This window comes from Humulus lupulus, chromosome X (assembly GCF_963169125.1).
Source record: "Humulus lupulus chromosome X, drHumLupu1.1, whole genome shotgun sequence".
Classification (NCBI taxonomy): domain Eukaryota; kingdom Viridiplantae; phylum Streptophyta; class Magnoliopsida; order Rosales; family Cannabaceae; genus Humulus; species Humulus lupulus.
The window spans coordinates 8745609-8760966 of NC_084802.1; the positions used below are offsets into that span (position 1 = coordinate 8745609).

At 37.1% G+C, this 15358-nt stretch overlaps 2 protein-coding genes across 4 annotated transcripts; both read left to right on the forward strand.

Moving 5' to 3' along the window:
- Positions 1–4555: 4555 nt before the first annotated feature.
- On the forward strand, positions 4556–13290 carry LOC133804165 (putative 1-phosphatidylinositol-3-phosphate 5-kinase FAB1D). Of its 3 annotated transcripts, none has more exons than XM_062242332.1 (13): positions 4556–4814; positions 5625–5898; positions 5997–6030; positions 6114–6728; positions 6934–7078; positions 7154–7495; positions 7911–8756; positions 8992–9326; positions 9714–9840; positions 9962–10117; positions 10634–12070; positions 12153–12419; positions 12554–13290. In XM_062242332.1, the coding sequence occupies exons 2-13, from the start codon at positions 5655–5657 to the stop codon at positions 12839–12841; spliced, it is 4836 nt and encodes a 1611-aa protein (XP_062098316.1). In that variant the 5' UTR covers positions 4556–4814; positions 5625–5654; the 3' UTR covers positions 12842–13290. The 3 variants fall into 3 exon arrangements, with proteins under 3 accessions (XP_062098316.1, XP_062098315.1, XP_062098317.1); XM_062242331.1 differs by having other exon boundaries at positions 5650–5898; XM_062242333.1 differs by having other exon boundaries at positions 5663–5898.
- Positions 13291–14213: 923 nt separating this feature from the next.
- LOC133804169 (protein DMP2-like) lies at positions 14214–15264 on the forward strand. The gene has a single exon (XM_062242339.1). It carries the CDS (start codon positions 14496–14498, stop codon positions 15120–15122), a length of 627 nt encoding a protein of 208 aa, XP_062098323.1. The 5' UTR covers positions 14214–14495; the 3' UTR covers positions 15123–15264.
- Positions 15265–15358: the final 94 nt, after the last annotated feature.

Sequence of the window (15358 nt, forward strand, 5' to 3'; positions counted from 1 at the left end):
CAACACATTGTAGGCTGAAGGTAGATCCACTACTACGAACTCCATCATCTTGGTTGTTGAGACTGGGTAGTCTCCCAAGGTCACGGGGAGTTTGATGGATCCCATGCAGGCGGTTCTTTCTCCTGAAAAGTCGGATAGCGTAGTCGCACATGCTTTCAGGTCGCGAAGGGAGAGCCCCATCTTTTCAAGGGTTGCCTTATAGAGAATGTTAACTGAGCTCCCATTGTCTATGAGAACTCGGTGGACCCTTTTATTGGCCAGCTGGAGGGTGATGACTAGTGGATCATGGTGAGGAAACTGAACATGGGACACGTCGTCCTCAGTGAAGGTTATTGGTTGGGATTCAATTTTTTGACTTTTTGGAGCTCTAGGTTTGGGTTCATAAGGAGACCCATCCCCAGTCTTTAGCTCGTTCACATATCTTTTTGGGCATTTCTGCCCATGCCCGCGGGATGAGGCCCTCCCGAGATGGTTATCGCGTCTTCTCCATCAATTGGAGGGGGCCTATCTTCTTCCCTAGCTCGGGAATTGTTGTTTTGTGTGGGCTGTGGCGCAGCTGCCCTCTGGCTCGTAGTCGCCTGATTAGCATTCTGGTTTTTGACATATTGTCTGAAATAACCTCTCGAGATCAATCCTTCGATCTCATCTTTCAGCTGTCGACATTCATCAGTAGTATGCCCGGTGTCTCTGTGAAATCGGAAATATTTGCTGGAGTCCCTCTTAGACTTCTGATTTCTCATTGGGTCTGGACGCCGAAGGGGACCTGGTTTTCATTAGCCAGGTATATGTTCTCCCGAGACTCGTTGAGCTCGGTGTACACTCTGTACACGGAGAAATATCTCTCCCCCTTCTTTTTCTTTCCTCCCTCGGCCTCGGGGTTACTCCCTTCGTTCTTTTTTCTCTTGGAAGGGTTTTCCGCAGCAGGCTTCGAAGCTGGTGGGTCCGTCGAAGTTGAGGCAGAGTTTATGTTTATTGTTATAGTTACGGGCTGGGAAGTCACATTAAGTATCGACCTTGCCTCCTCTACATTGACAAACCTCTTTGCTCGTTTGTTAAACTCAGTTAGGGACCTCACCGGTTTTCTCTGCATGTCGTCCTAGAGAGCACTTCCTAGCATTACCCCAGCTTGGACAGCCATTAGATGGCCGCTGTCATCCACATTTCGAGCTCGGGCAACTTCCAAGTTAAACCTTGTAAGGTAACTTTTCAATGTCTCACCTGGCTGCTGCCGAACGTTAGTCAGAGTTGATGCCTCTGGCCTAACCCCCATCATGGCTCTGAACTGCTTCTTGAAGTCTTTAGACAGCTGATCCCAAGAAGTTATTGAGTGTCTTCTATATTTTTCGAACCAGTTTTTGGCTGGTCCTGTCAACTATGCTGGAAATAACATGCATCTGAGCTCGTAACCCACGTTACTTGCTCTCATTATGGTATTGAATGTACTTAAATGGCTGTACGGGTCGGACTTTCCCTCAAACATTGGGACGTGAGGGATCCGAAATCCTTGGGGAAATGGAGTATTAGAAATATGGGGAGCAAACGGTTCAAGCTCCTCATCAGAGTCTTCATATCGACCTTGACCTTGCTCATTTTTCAAGAGTCTGAAGGCCTTTTCTAACTGATCGATTCTTTCCTGGACCGTGTCCGCGAGGGGTCTTGTCTGGAATTGGTTGTCATCGATCACAATTCCAGGTTTGCGCCCCCGCAGGGGGTCTTTATGCCTATTTAAGCGATCCCTCAGGTCCTGGTTCGTCGGGTTAACATTACCCCGATTCTGATTCAAATGTTCCTGCAGGTAGGAGCGATTCCTGTGGCTCCCAGTATTCTTTCGACCTCGATCATGCATATTGACTGATCTGGTATCTCCAGAGTCGTCACTAGTAAGACTTGTCGCATGATTGTTCGAGATGGGTCTTTTTTGTGCCGCCTGGTTTCTGCCGTGCGAGACCGGGACGTTTGACTTTTTTCAGGTAGGGCGCCTCTCCGCTCCCGGAAAGTTTCCCTGTTCCCTTGTCTTCTCCTCGCACGTCTTTCGTCCTCATCTCAAACTGGTTGAGCATTCCTGCGAGGAGGTGAGGGATATCTTATAGGCAATGGAGGGAACCGTATGGGCGACGGTGGCTGCCACCCATTTCGTGGCCTGGACGGTTCGGAGTTTGCCCGAGATGGGTTGGTTGCATTTTGTGTGTTCCCAGGGACTTGAGTCCGAGCCTCTGCAGGGGCTCGGTTGTTCTCAGTTCCCGCTGGTACCTCCGCAAGGTGGATTAACCGGGGCCCTAGCTCGGGTACTTCTCTGGGGTCTCGAGGGAGCGGATGGATCTGCTGGTGCCGGAGGTTGTTCCGGCCTTCTTGTGGCAGCATTCTTTCGTGGATGCCCACGAGGCCTGCGAGGAGGAACATGCACGTCCCTTGGAGGAGGAGCTTGGTTTTCACGCGGAGGTGGGGGCTGAGCCGCCTGCGCCTCTGCGGCTATCCTTGCTAACTCCTCATTCCGCTTGTTGGCTTCTGCCAAGTGCTGTTTCAGCTGCCGGTTTTCAAGTTCCACAATGGGAACATACCGTTCAGGATTCTAATACATATCCTCATCCCTTGGTGGTGCGGGTGGTCCCCGAGAATCGGAGGATTCGCTTCTCTCTTCAGCATCCGGGTTTACCATTGGCTGTTTCCCAGGGCGTCTCGGATAATTTTCTTCAGGAACATTCTGATCGTTAGTGGCCATAACTTGTTCAGGGACTGAATGCTTAAGGCTCTCAATGAAAGCACCAAACTGTTGACGCCGTTTTTCGTCAACAGTGAATAAAGAGCACGAAAACAATAAATGGTTATGGCCGGAAAAATACAATAAGACAAACAAGATTTTTTACGTGGTTCAGCAGTTAACTCTGCCTAGTCCAGGAGTCTTTGTTATTAGAACTTAAGATGATTTCTGGAAATTCTTTATGAATGAATTCTCCAGAGTTTCTCCCAATATTACAAAAATTCCCCCCTTTCAATGGTGCAAATCTTCTCTATTTATGGAGGAGATTTCAGAATACTATCCCACACATTTCGGGAAGTTATTCTGTATATGTAAATAAATTTAATGGCATTAAAAGCTTGTAACTCCTATTTACAAGGAAACGTCCGCTGAAGACCAGGGGACGTATAACTGAATAATAAATACCCTTTTATTATAGGGGATTTTCAACAATGAATGTAGGCTGCGTCTCTCCAAAATGATTCACTAAGATATTCAAAGTTATCAATCTACATCGTTAGTGCCGTGTTCACCCAGGTCTCTTAATGACTTTCGAGTTGTAGCATTTTCCCCGAGATCATGTGGCTTCGAGCCCACACTTATGTCAGGCTCGGAACCCCTGATCCGAGGTCATCCGAGAATAGACATACTTCGATGTCTGTCTTTCGAGCTTGTGAGGATTTCGAGGCTACCATCTTCGAGGTTGCCCCTGCTCTGTAGGTTCGGTGCCTAGGTTTCAGACACGTGTTCTAGACATTACGAGCCTATTCCTGACGAATCCAACTTTCGAGATCACAATTCTTAAGGCTCGAAATCTGGGTGTAACAAATCTCATATCTATTCAATTACAAAAAATACAATAGTTTCAAATTAAATTTTAATTAAAAAAATAAAAACTACAAAATTATAATCCAAATTTTTTTAAGGGTCATTTGGCAAAATTGCTTATTTTTTAAAGTCATTTTTGCACTCTAGCTTAGTTTTAATTATTTTTCGCAAAATGACATCTCATAATTTAGACAATTAGTCAAAAATTTAGACAAGTAGTCAAAAATTCAAATAACCGGTCGAAAAATTCAAACAACTGGTCGAATGTTAGACAGATATCATTTTGCAAAAAAATATCAAAAGTAGTTCATATTGCAAAATCACTTTAAAAAAATAAATTTCACCATTTTTTTTAAACATTAGACAACATTTATAATTTAAAATACCAATTATTTGAAATAAAATTAAAATTCCAAAAAATCACCATAATGTATTACAAAATGAAATAAGAAGTATTGAAAAAAATATAAATTTAATAAAATCACCTACTAATAACTCTATTATTCATAAAAAATAAATATCTATTATTTATAATAATAAATAAAACATAATATTGCCTTGATAAAAAAAAGGCATTGCATTGTAATTTATAAATAATTTGTTATTAATTACGGGCATGCGGCTGAATTTGGCAAATTTATTTTATATTTCTAGAAAAATATGAAAATACCGTAAAATTGGAGGACATGACTGCAAAATCTCAAACATTTATTTGGCATATAATATAATCCGCCCAAAATTGTGGGACTAGTCCCTCCAATCTATTTTATTTATTTTACTTTACCCGACAAAGACTTCGTTGAAATAAACCAACAAACAAGATCTAAAATAATAATAAATAAATAAAAAAGTTTTAAAAAATAATTAAAAAAAAAGAGAGAAAATTTACAGCTGCGAATGGAAAAGGCGGGACCCACATTTGAATTTTACTTTTATAGTATTTATTATTTATTTATTTATATATATTTATTTATTTCTCTCCTCCTCTTTCTTTCTCCTTCGTCTTCTCTCTCTCTCTACTTTCTCTCTCCTCCAAATCTTGTGACTTTGTCTGAAATAAGACTGTGTGGACTCTCACACCAGAGCAGAGCAGAGCAGAGCAACGAGGAACAAGGACGAGCTTTTACCAAGTTTGAATAGCGAAACAAGCACACAATCTCATCTGGCTCTGCTATTCGTGTTCTTCAATTATGCTTTGGATTGATTTGGAGGTCACACCCAAATCTTTGTTCTTTCTTTTGCTTTGACAGTAAGTCATCCATTTCTTTAATTTTCTTTTTTTGTTTTGCCAAGACTTGGTTTTTCCTCAAAATGGTATATATATATTTGTATATGTATTTTTTTTTCTTGTTCAAAATCTTGGCGGTGTGGAAATAATGGTTTTAAGTTTTTGGTTGATTTTTCTTTTTTCTTGGGAAATTTTAATGTTTTGATTGTGTGTTTTGATAGATTTAGGCGGATCACTTTTTTTTTTTCCTTTCTTTTTTGGTGTTGGAAATTCTTTTGTGGCTTTCAGCAATGGCCTGGACTTAGTATTTTTCATAATAAGTTTGAAGTGTTTATTCTTTGGTAAATTTGGGATTCATCAACTGGGTTTTTATTAAAGAAATATTCTTGTATGAATTCATCTTCTTAAGCAATTTTTTTTATTTCTCTCTCCTGATTAATGGGTTTTTATTAGATTCTTGATTTGGTTTTTCATCTTAGTATCTGATTAGTTTTGGTTTTTGCGCTTGAGCTTTTGGATTGCTCTTATTAGAATGTCAATTGATTTTAGAAGATTTTGAATGCATGGATGGAATCTCTATAGTTTGGATAATTCTTTGTTTGGTTCGCTAAGACTATGTTTTTAACTTATTCTTTAAAGTTAATCAGTATATCTTTACGCATGTATATGCTAATCCATATGTGTGTGCAGACATGTTCCATATAGATATGGACAATTTTAAAATTCATATTTTATTTTTACTTCTTAAAAAGAATATTGCTCCTTTTTGGGACACTAAATATTTTCTTTACATGTAATGAGTCAAAGTTGGGTACCAATTTCAATGGTTAGTTGTCTGGATTTTTTATTTTTGTAGATTGTATGTGTAGCATGTGTCATAATTGTGGTGCGGAACTGAACAAGCCGAAGGAGTCAAGGCAACTAGAAGAGAATGCGAACACTTTAGAAATTGGTTCGCAAGGCTCCATTTCGTCTTGCAAATGTTGTGAGGTTAAGCATGAGCAAGAATTTGAGCCAACTAGTGGAAGAAACAGTCCTTATGTAGCACCAATGATCAGTTCAATGACTTCTTTGTCTAGCAGCGATCGATCTGCTTCTAGCTGCAGTAAGTTCCTTTATTTTTGTCTTACTTTAGTTAAATTGTTTCACAGCTTATAATGGGCTCCATAGTCTGATACTTTTATTCATCTTTTGATATTTTAGGTGAGATTTCAGTTGATGTGAACTTATATGATAGGTATGAGCCTTTGCTTTTTTGAATTTGGAATCTAGTATATCACTTTTTGATGTTTTATTCATGTGTATTTATACTACTTGTAGGGCTAATCAAGAAAATGGAAATAAATCACATTCACAAATAGAAAGCAACCTAAAGGAAAGTCATATTTGTCAAGATGGGCACATGGTAAGTAATGGTAAGACTCTACCAACGAGTAATGGCCAAGACAAAAAAGATACTGGTGTTGAAGCAACAGACAACTCCACTGATGAAGAAATTGAGGATTCTCGTCCTTTTGAAGATGATGTTAATCCCCAGATTTGGGACCCCCCTGAACCAGAACATCCAGAAGATGATTTGGTGGGCAGTGTGGCTTTCAATGACGACGACGATGAATGTGGAGATGGCACAACTTGGGGAAAGCCAAGTTCTTTGAGCCCTTGTAGAGATGACAGAAGTAGAAACTATAAGGCTGCGGAAAAACAGAGAGCTATGGAGGAGGTGAAGAATGGAAAGTTTAAGTCTCTTGTTTCAAAACTTCTTAAATTGGTAGATGTTGCCCCGTGTGGACAAGATGGTGAGAATTGGGTTGATATAGTTACTTTTTTGTCATGGAAAGCTGCTGAATTTCTAAAACCTGACGCCATTGTTGGTACAATTGATCCAAATGGCTATGCGAAAGTGAAATGCATCCCAACTGGTGCTTGCAGTGAAAGGTAACAGAGTTAAGCTGTTTGTAAATTTTGACGTTCTTCAAATTTTATTTCCTTAAAGGTTAAGATCAGTCAAATGTTTTGCATATCTTCTCTTGGTATTTTAATTATGTTTATTCTCCAAAATATATCATTGCTTCATATTTCTTTAATAGTTTATTTGAATGCTTCAAAATATATTTCAAGCCTGAAATGTTTGATGTTGCAGCCAACTGATTCAAGGGTTGGTCTTCAAGAAGCATGCAGCACACAAGCACATGCCAACTAAGTACAAGAATCCAAGGTTGTTGTTAGTCCAGGGTGCTCTTGGCCAATCCTCCAGTGGATTGTCATCATTTAGTACTATGGATCAGGTAATTTAGCTTAGATATCATTTTGATCATGTGAAAGTTATGCTACTTTCTGATCTTATCATTTGGTTCAAACAGGAAAAGGATTATCTGAAGTCTGTCATTGAGATTTTAGATTTGTGCCATCCAAATGTGATTTTAGTGGAGAAGTCTGTTGCTCGTGATATCCAAGAATATATTCTGAAAAATGGAATGACACTTGTCTTTGATATGAAGCTCCATCGGTTAGAGAGAATTGCTCGTTGTACTGGTTCACCAATTTTATCATTAGATATGATGGCAAGTCAAAAGCTAAAACATTGTGACTCTTTTCACATTGAAAAATTTGTTGAGGAACATGCTGGTTCTAATGAGGGAGGAAAGAAGCCAAGCAAAACATTGATGTTTATTGAGGGCTGTCCTACTCGTCTGGGTTGTACGGTTAGTATATTTTTCTTTGTTTAAATTCAAGGATCATTCCTTTTATTTTGATATGTTTAGGTAGATTTATTTGCTAGAATTATGTATAGATTTTCCGGCACATCTTTTATCATTTAGAGTACCCCTTTAAGAATTTAATCAGTGCTTGTTCTGTTGTAAACTCGATCTGTATATGTTTTAGTACTATATAATGTTGACTCAAAAAAATAAAAGGAAAGAAAGTATCCTACTGATTCCAAAAAGAAAGCTATGTTTCTATTTTTAAAGAAGGCTATCTTTCTTATTTAGTTATTTATTCCTCTAGCATGCTTACACAGTAATAATTTCAACAGGCTTTCGTACTGCTTTTCTGATTCGATGTTGTAATGTCCTAACATTGTGAAGTAATCTTTTTTTGCATGATATGACCTTACAGATTTTGCTGAAAGGAGCGAAGAGTGGTGAACTGAAGAAGGTTAAATGTGTAGTACACTGTGCAGTTATTATGGCGTATCATTTGATACTTGAGACCTCCTTCCTTGTTGATCAGAGAGCAATGTTTTTTACATTATCATCTGCTGGTGTAGCAAAATTCATGATGACTGAAGAGCCAAATGTACTGTCCAGGGATCAAGAATCCACTAGTCTAGACACTGATGCATGTTCTCCTTGTCTTGAGGCTTCTGCTGAAAGTGAGTCACATAATATTCCAATTTCCAGTGGCTTTAATGACGGAGATTTCTACAACTCCAACACTGAGTTAGACGGCAATTCCCTGTTGTATGAACCATATAGTCCTGCAATGCTTTCTGGCTTTTCCTCTATTTCAGCTTCTCTGAAGAAGGTTGTTGGCGAAAATTTCCCTCATGCATCTTCTTCTTATCAGTCCCTTTCATCATACCTTGGTTTCCCTGGAAGAGAGTCGAATGATCAGTTTACTGAATCTGTTCCTGATTTAACATGTCCCAAGGGATTTGATCATTATGAGGCTGAAGATAAGAGTAGTTCTGATGAAGAGAAGTCTCTAAATGTTGAACACTCTGATTCTTCAAATGAAAGCTCTGAGGCCACTCAAGAGTTGAAAAATGATGGTGACTATGGTGAAGTGCAAACTAAGGATGGCATCAATGGAATGTGTTCCCAAAGTATTTTGGTTTTAATGTCTAAGCGGAATGCCTTAAGAGGAACTGTATGTGAGCAAAGCCATTTTTCTCATATCATGTTCTACAAGAATTTTGATGTTCCACTAGGACAATTCCTGCTTGATAATTTACTTACTCAGGTATTTTTTTTAACTCTTTAAATTATATTTAATATCAGAACATTTATCATTTTTTTCTAAATGTGTGGGAATCTGATTATGCTTTTATATGTTTAAATGGCTAATTGTTTCATGTTTTTTGTCATGAACTTCTGTAATTCTCTATTTTATATTACTTGATTAAAGTTTTATTCCATTTCCATCTATGTTAGATGTTTTGAATTTGAATGCCACTCATGAAAACTACTGGATGCAGAGAACTCAGTGCAATGTTTGTGGTGAACGGCCTCAAGCTCACATATACTACTATGCACATCATAAGAAGCAGTTGACCATAAAGGTCCACCAGCTTCGTTCTGAAAAGAGTTTAAGTGGTGAAACTGAAAGAAAAATTTGGATGTGGAGTCGATGTGGCAAGTGCAAACATGGAGATGGAGTAACAAAATCTACGAAAAGAGTTTTGATCTCTACTGCTGCTAGTAAATTGTCACTTGGAAAGTTTTTGGAGCTTGGTTTCTCACATCACTCATCATCCCATAAATTATCTAGCTGCGGCCATTCATTGCATAGGGACTTCCTCTACTTCTTTGGGTATGTATTATCTGTGAACTTTGGTGTATATTATTTAATGGACAGGTCAGGATTGATTGTGTTTACAATACTGTAGAACTTTGACATGCAGTATCTTTGGCTATTCGAAGAGAGAGTTTTCTTTCTTCTTTCATAGGATGTTCCCTAGCCAGTGATGGACCATGTATTTACAATATGTAGAATTTGGGAGATTAGCACCAGAATAGTATATGATTAATATTTAAAAAAAAAAGAAAAAAATTCTGCATCATTTTCTCCTATGAGATATCTCAGGGAAAGAGTAAATTATACTACAATTAATTATATTCTGCAATTTTGTTACAGATTACTTGCTTTCAATTGGTTTCCGTTTTAGTGCCCTTATCAAATAAGTTTAACATGTCACAGGTTAGGTCCCATGGTTGCACTGTTAAGGTATTCCCCAGTTGCCACTTATACTGTGGCTATGCCACCTCAGAAGTTGCAGCTCAGCCATTCACTTAAGCATGATGTTCTTAGGGATGAAATTAAGAATGTAAATTTTTTCTTGTAATTTTTCTTTGTTTGTTTGTTATGATGCTTTTAACATATTTTTCATCAACTACAGAACTTTTTTGTTTCTTCACTAATTAAGTTGATCCTCTAATCTTTTATAGGTGTATACAAAAGGTATACTACTGTTTACAGAGGTTTCAAACTCATTAAAGGAAGTTAAATCCCAATTTGAAGGCTTGTCTTTGGATCTTCAAGGTTCTATAAAAGAATTTTCAGATATTGAGGATATGTTAAAGCAGGAAAGATCAGAATTTGAGGTCAGCACTTAGATAATCAGCTAACAATTTCCCTTTTCCTGTGTATGCATATCTTATAGTAATCAGGAATTTTTGTGATAAGTTTGGGTTTCGTATGGTTATTATGTTGCATTTAGTCTTAAATGCTTTCATACCTGGGAAGTTTTTTCTCGAGGAGCTTTGGTTTCCCAAGATTTGTTGTGCAGTTTGTTAGTTTTAAGGTTATTTATTCATTTTTAAATAGAATTTAAACTTTGTATGAATCAATGGGATAAATACAAAGTAAAAGGAACATGTTAATTTCTTTAGTTCTTTTCTTTACTTTCCATAAAAAAAAGGGTAAAAAAAAGGAACATGTTAATTTCTTTAGTTCTTTTCTTTACTTTCCATAAAAGAATAAAAAATAAAATAAAAAGGAACATGTTAACTTCTTTAGTTCTTTTCTTTATTTTCCATGTATGCCTTTGTTTTTCATATGCTAGAGCTACTTTTTTGGTATTCTACAAGACTTGCACTTAATATATAAATTTTAAACAGGAAAATATCCAGAAAATTTTCTCTAAGAATGGTAATTCAGACCAGGCTGCTTATAGACTTCTCAGTTTGAACCGATTACTGTGGGAACTTCTGCTAGCATCCTGCATTTGGGATAGGCGCATGAATTCGCTTCTCTCTCGTGATGTCGTCATTGCTATTTCTAGTGTCACTAGGAAAGCAATTCAAGGACAAGAGAGCAATGGCGTTGCAGAGGAAATGAAGGCGGATACTGAAGTGACTATGGAAAGGGGCAATCTAGGTGCAGATGCTTGTGCTGATTTAAATTTGAAGTTAAATGCCTCTGCAGAAGGATATGACTTTCCAGTCAAGGAAATTCCGGTTGAAGGTCCTGTTGACAAATCTAAATGTGCTGATCCATTTGAAGTATCTCTTGTTGATGAAGGTATTGATATACCAATTGAGGGCGAGTTAAGCCCAAAAGAACTGTCCAGTCAAGACTCTGTTGTGATGCCTGACAATGATCATTCTAAGGATTATGAGACAGATGATGAACCAGAGTCTGATCGCCTACAACTGAAGGGATCCAACCCAAATTTACCAAATGCTCAGAGTTATGATTCTGTAGCAAATTTGAATTTACTAAAGAAGAATGTCTCTGAGAGTTCACTTTTGCATCATTCAGAAAATTCAAAGGGATGGTTCTGGTCACCATTTGCAGAGATAATTGGTATAGAAATGAGGGATCTTCAAAAATTATACTTTCAGAAATTTGAATGTGTCGGTAGCTATACTAAGGAAAATATACCTGCAGCATATCAACTGATATCTGAAGAAGGACGAAGACTGCACATTCCTTTTGGGACAGATATTGTTTCGGATTATGAGGGTGAATTCTCAAGCATAATTGCTTGTGCACTGGCATTGTTGAAAGAGGGTGATGTTGCTACAAAGTCTATCGAGAGTTTTTACAGTCTTCCCCATGCTTCTTCATTTACTTCCTCACGTTGGTCTTCAAATGCCTCCTCTGATTTTGATTCAGCACACTTAACACCAAGTATTTCATTAGACGAGTCTCGCTTCTCGAGTTTTGATGGATTGAGTTTGCTGGAGTCACTTGTACCTCCTGGAACTGTCAATCCGGTGGTTCATCTTGGATTTGAAAAATCACTTGGAAAGAGTCGATATACAGTTGTATGTCCCTATGCCAATCAGTTTCGTGATCTCCGAAACATGTGTTGTCAATCTGAGTTTGATTATATTACTTCTCTTAGCCGCTGCAAGAATTGGGATGCTAAGGGTGGGAAGAGCAAAGCATTTTTTGCAAAAACACTTGATGACAGGTTGATAATAAAAGAAATCAAGAAAACAGAATTTGAATCATTCATGAAGTTTGCTGAGGATTACTTCAAGTATATGAAGGATTCCTTTCAAGTGGGGAACCAAACCTGCCTAGCTAAAGTTCTTGGGATTTATGAGGTTCATACTTTGACTTTCTTACTTTGACCACCTTTTTTTTAATCTTCCAATCACCAACACTTTAAAAAAATTATTTCAACAGGTTGTTGTAAGATCAAACAAAGGTGGGAAAGAGGTGAGGCATGATCTCATGGTGATGGAGAATCTCACCTATGGTCGGAATTTTACTCGCCAATATGACCTTAAAGGTGCTCTCCATGCTCGTCTAAATACAACTGCCAATGATCCGGGCGATGTTCTTTTGGATCAGAACTTTGTTAATGACATGAACTCTTCTCCACTATATGTTAGTGCCACAGCAAAGCGTCTTTTGCTACGGGCCGTTTATAATGACACAGCTTTCCTCAACGTGAGCACTTCAATTAATTCTATTCATGATCAGTACTAATGATACGCTTTTCTATATTTTCTGTTTTGGGTAACATTGTTTTTGTCAATATTTTCAAATTTTCATGGGAGACGTTTCTATTTTTGTACATGCAGTCGATCGGTGTTATGGATTACTCATTACTAGTGGTAGTGGACACTCAGCGGCGAGAGCTGGTATGCGGTATCATCGATTATCTCAGGCAGTATACATGGGACAAGCAGTTGGAGACATGGGTGAAAACTTCACTTACTCCGAGAAACGTGCTTCCAACTGTCATCTCCCCAAAAGAGTACAAGAGGAGATTCAGGAAGTTCATGTCTGCTCATTTCTTGAGTGTCCCAGATGACTGGTGCTCGGGCAATTCCTCTGGCCACTTTGAACTCGGTCGTGTCAGAGAATGATTCTTTTTCACCATCCAAATGGTAGGTGACACAATGGTTTTTCCTTACCCAATTCATTTTCTTTAACCTCTCTTGGCTAAGAATTAGAGCTCTGGTTCAGTTTACAGTCGATTCGCCAATACTGTAAATAATAGTCTACGTTTTCATATGAGTCAACTATCCTGCCTGCCTGCCCTGTTATTCTGCAAATTTTTAGAGAATTTCTGGGGATAGAGTCATTCCTATTGGGACAAAATGTGCAGCCAAGTATAATTTTTTTCTCTTTCCTTTATATTTTGTATAGCCTTTTGAGAATATCAGAGTTGCTTAGTGAGGGACCTGATGAATAGTATCAATGAAATAGTTGGCAAAAGTTTTAGCTCATCATTCTTTCTTGTACATGAAAAGCAAAGCTGTTAATGGATATATATTTGGTGCCATTATATAAAATGCTATATCATTTTTTTCTCTTTCCCTTTTCTTATATTCTACCATTTCTTACATTTTATTGTTCAATTCAATTTTTCTTAGTTATAAGGGAATAATTTTTTGTTTTTGTTTTTAACTACAACTTGAAAGGTATTTAAAGGCAAATATTATTCAGGGTTAATTTGGATTAAGCTGAGAAGCAAGGAAAAAAATTCATGTTAAATCTAAAAGTAAAATACATCTAGGAATTAAAATAAATTATCTCAACAAACGTACAAAGAATTTTTTTTTTTAAATAAATGAAAATATTTTGCTTGTTTTAAAGGTTTTTTTTTTTAAAAAAAAATATTTTGAAAATAAAATAAAGAATGAGTCTCTCCCTAATCGATAAGCATAATATTTTTATTTTGCACGTTGAAACGTAAAGGTCAATGCATTATGATAAGAATATATATATATATATATATATTATATATGTATACAAATAAATTCAGATCCATTAAAACTGGATTTTTCCAAATAAAAATTATACCGACATGGGGATATGCCCTAGCACTGTATGGTATATGTCTCTTTTTGTTAAACTAGAATATTCTTATAAAAAGAAAAAATAAAAAATAAAAAATAAAAAAGAGGTTCTTAATTACAATTAGAATGGGAGTTTTTGATAATTTTATAGATTGGTGCATCTTAACTTCTTTTATGTAGATCTTCCTATATGAAACAAAAAAATTACTTATTATCACTGTAAATAATATTTTAGTTAGAAGAGATCAGGTGATAATATGGTGTTATTTTGATAACATAATTCATAAACCAAATAAAGGAAAAGGAAATAAAATAAAATAACAATTCTCATTATAGAAGTTTTATGACAATTTGAGAAATAGTTCACATTGTTACTAGTTCACATTGTTACTTCTCAAAATGATTCTCACAATCCAAAAATTCTAGCTGCACTTATTTCTCTCTCTTCTTTTTCTTTCCTTTTCTTCCAAATAATCTAAGTTTTCTTGAGCAAAGCAAAAGGCATATTTGGATTTATGAATTGGTTAAACAAAAGGTAGGTAGGAAAGAAGAGAAAAAAAGAATAAAAAAAGGTGTTAAAGCTCAAGAAATAGAATGAATTACTTGTACTTCTAAATTCAACAAAGAATCCAGTTCCTATTACTACATTGTTTATAAACAAAAACACACTTGACTTCTTTTCCAAAACCAAAATCAGCAACTTCCTACTATTCCAATTATGGAGTACTCTATCCACCAAGACTTGATCCAAAGCTATGAAGAAGAAGAAGAAGACGAGGGCAATGCCACCGAATCAAATTTCTTGTACGTCGCCAATGCGATCCTCAGTGGCACAGCACGTCTCAACGTTCTGTTGCCTACTGCAACCATCCTCGCCTTCACCATCTTCGCTCCTCTGCTAACCAACGATGGAGTTTGCACTACTTTGAATCGGTGGCTAATGGGTTGGTTTGTTGCCCTCTGTGCAGCCTCCTGTGTGTTCTTCACCTTCACTGATAGCTTCAAAACAGCCTCCGGGAGATTGTACTATGGTGTGGCAACCTTCAGAGGAATATGGACTTTCAATGCCTCGAGAAAGAAGCCTTGCCTGCCGTCCGATTATCGGTTGAGATGTGCTGATTTTTTCCATGCATTGCTTTCTTTGGTTGCCTTTCTTGCATTTGCAGGGTCGCACATTGATGTTGTGGGGTGTTTTTATCCTGCATTGCCTAGGAAAGTCACCAACACCATGCCTCTTGTGGTTGGTTTTATTGTAAGTGTGTTGTTTGTGGTGTTTCCTTCTAAGAGAAGAGGAATTGGCTACCCTTTCTTGCTGCATAAGGATGCCTTGTACTCTAGATGTTGATACAAGAATTTGATTTTGATTACAATCTTTCTAAAATATTGGAATGACTTTTTTACTATTTTCGAAAAATTAATATTAAGTTTTAGTTCATTCCCTTTCTATTCCTCTGTGTTTTTATTGCTTCCAATTTCCATGTTGAACGTGTTTTATGAAATGGTTGAACTGAGAGAAAAGTCTATTGAAATTGATTGTTAGCAAGTCCTCAAAAGAGATATTTCAAAGAACTAGTATTTATA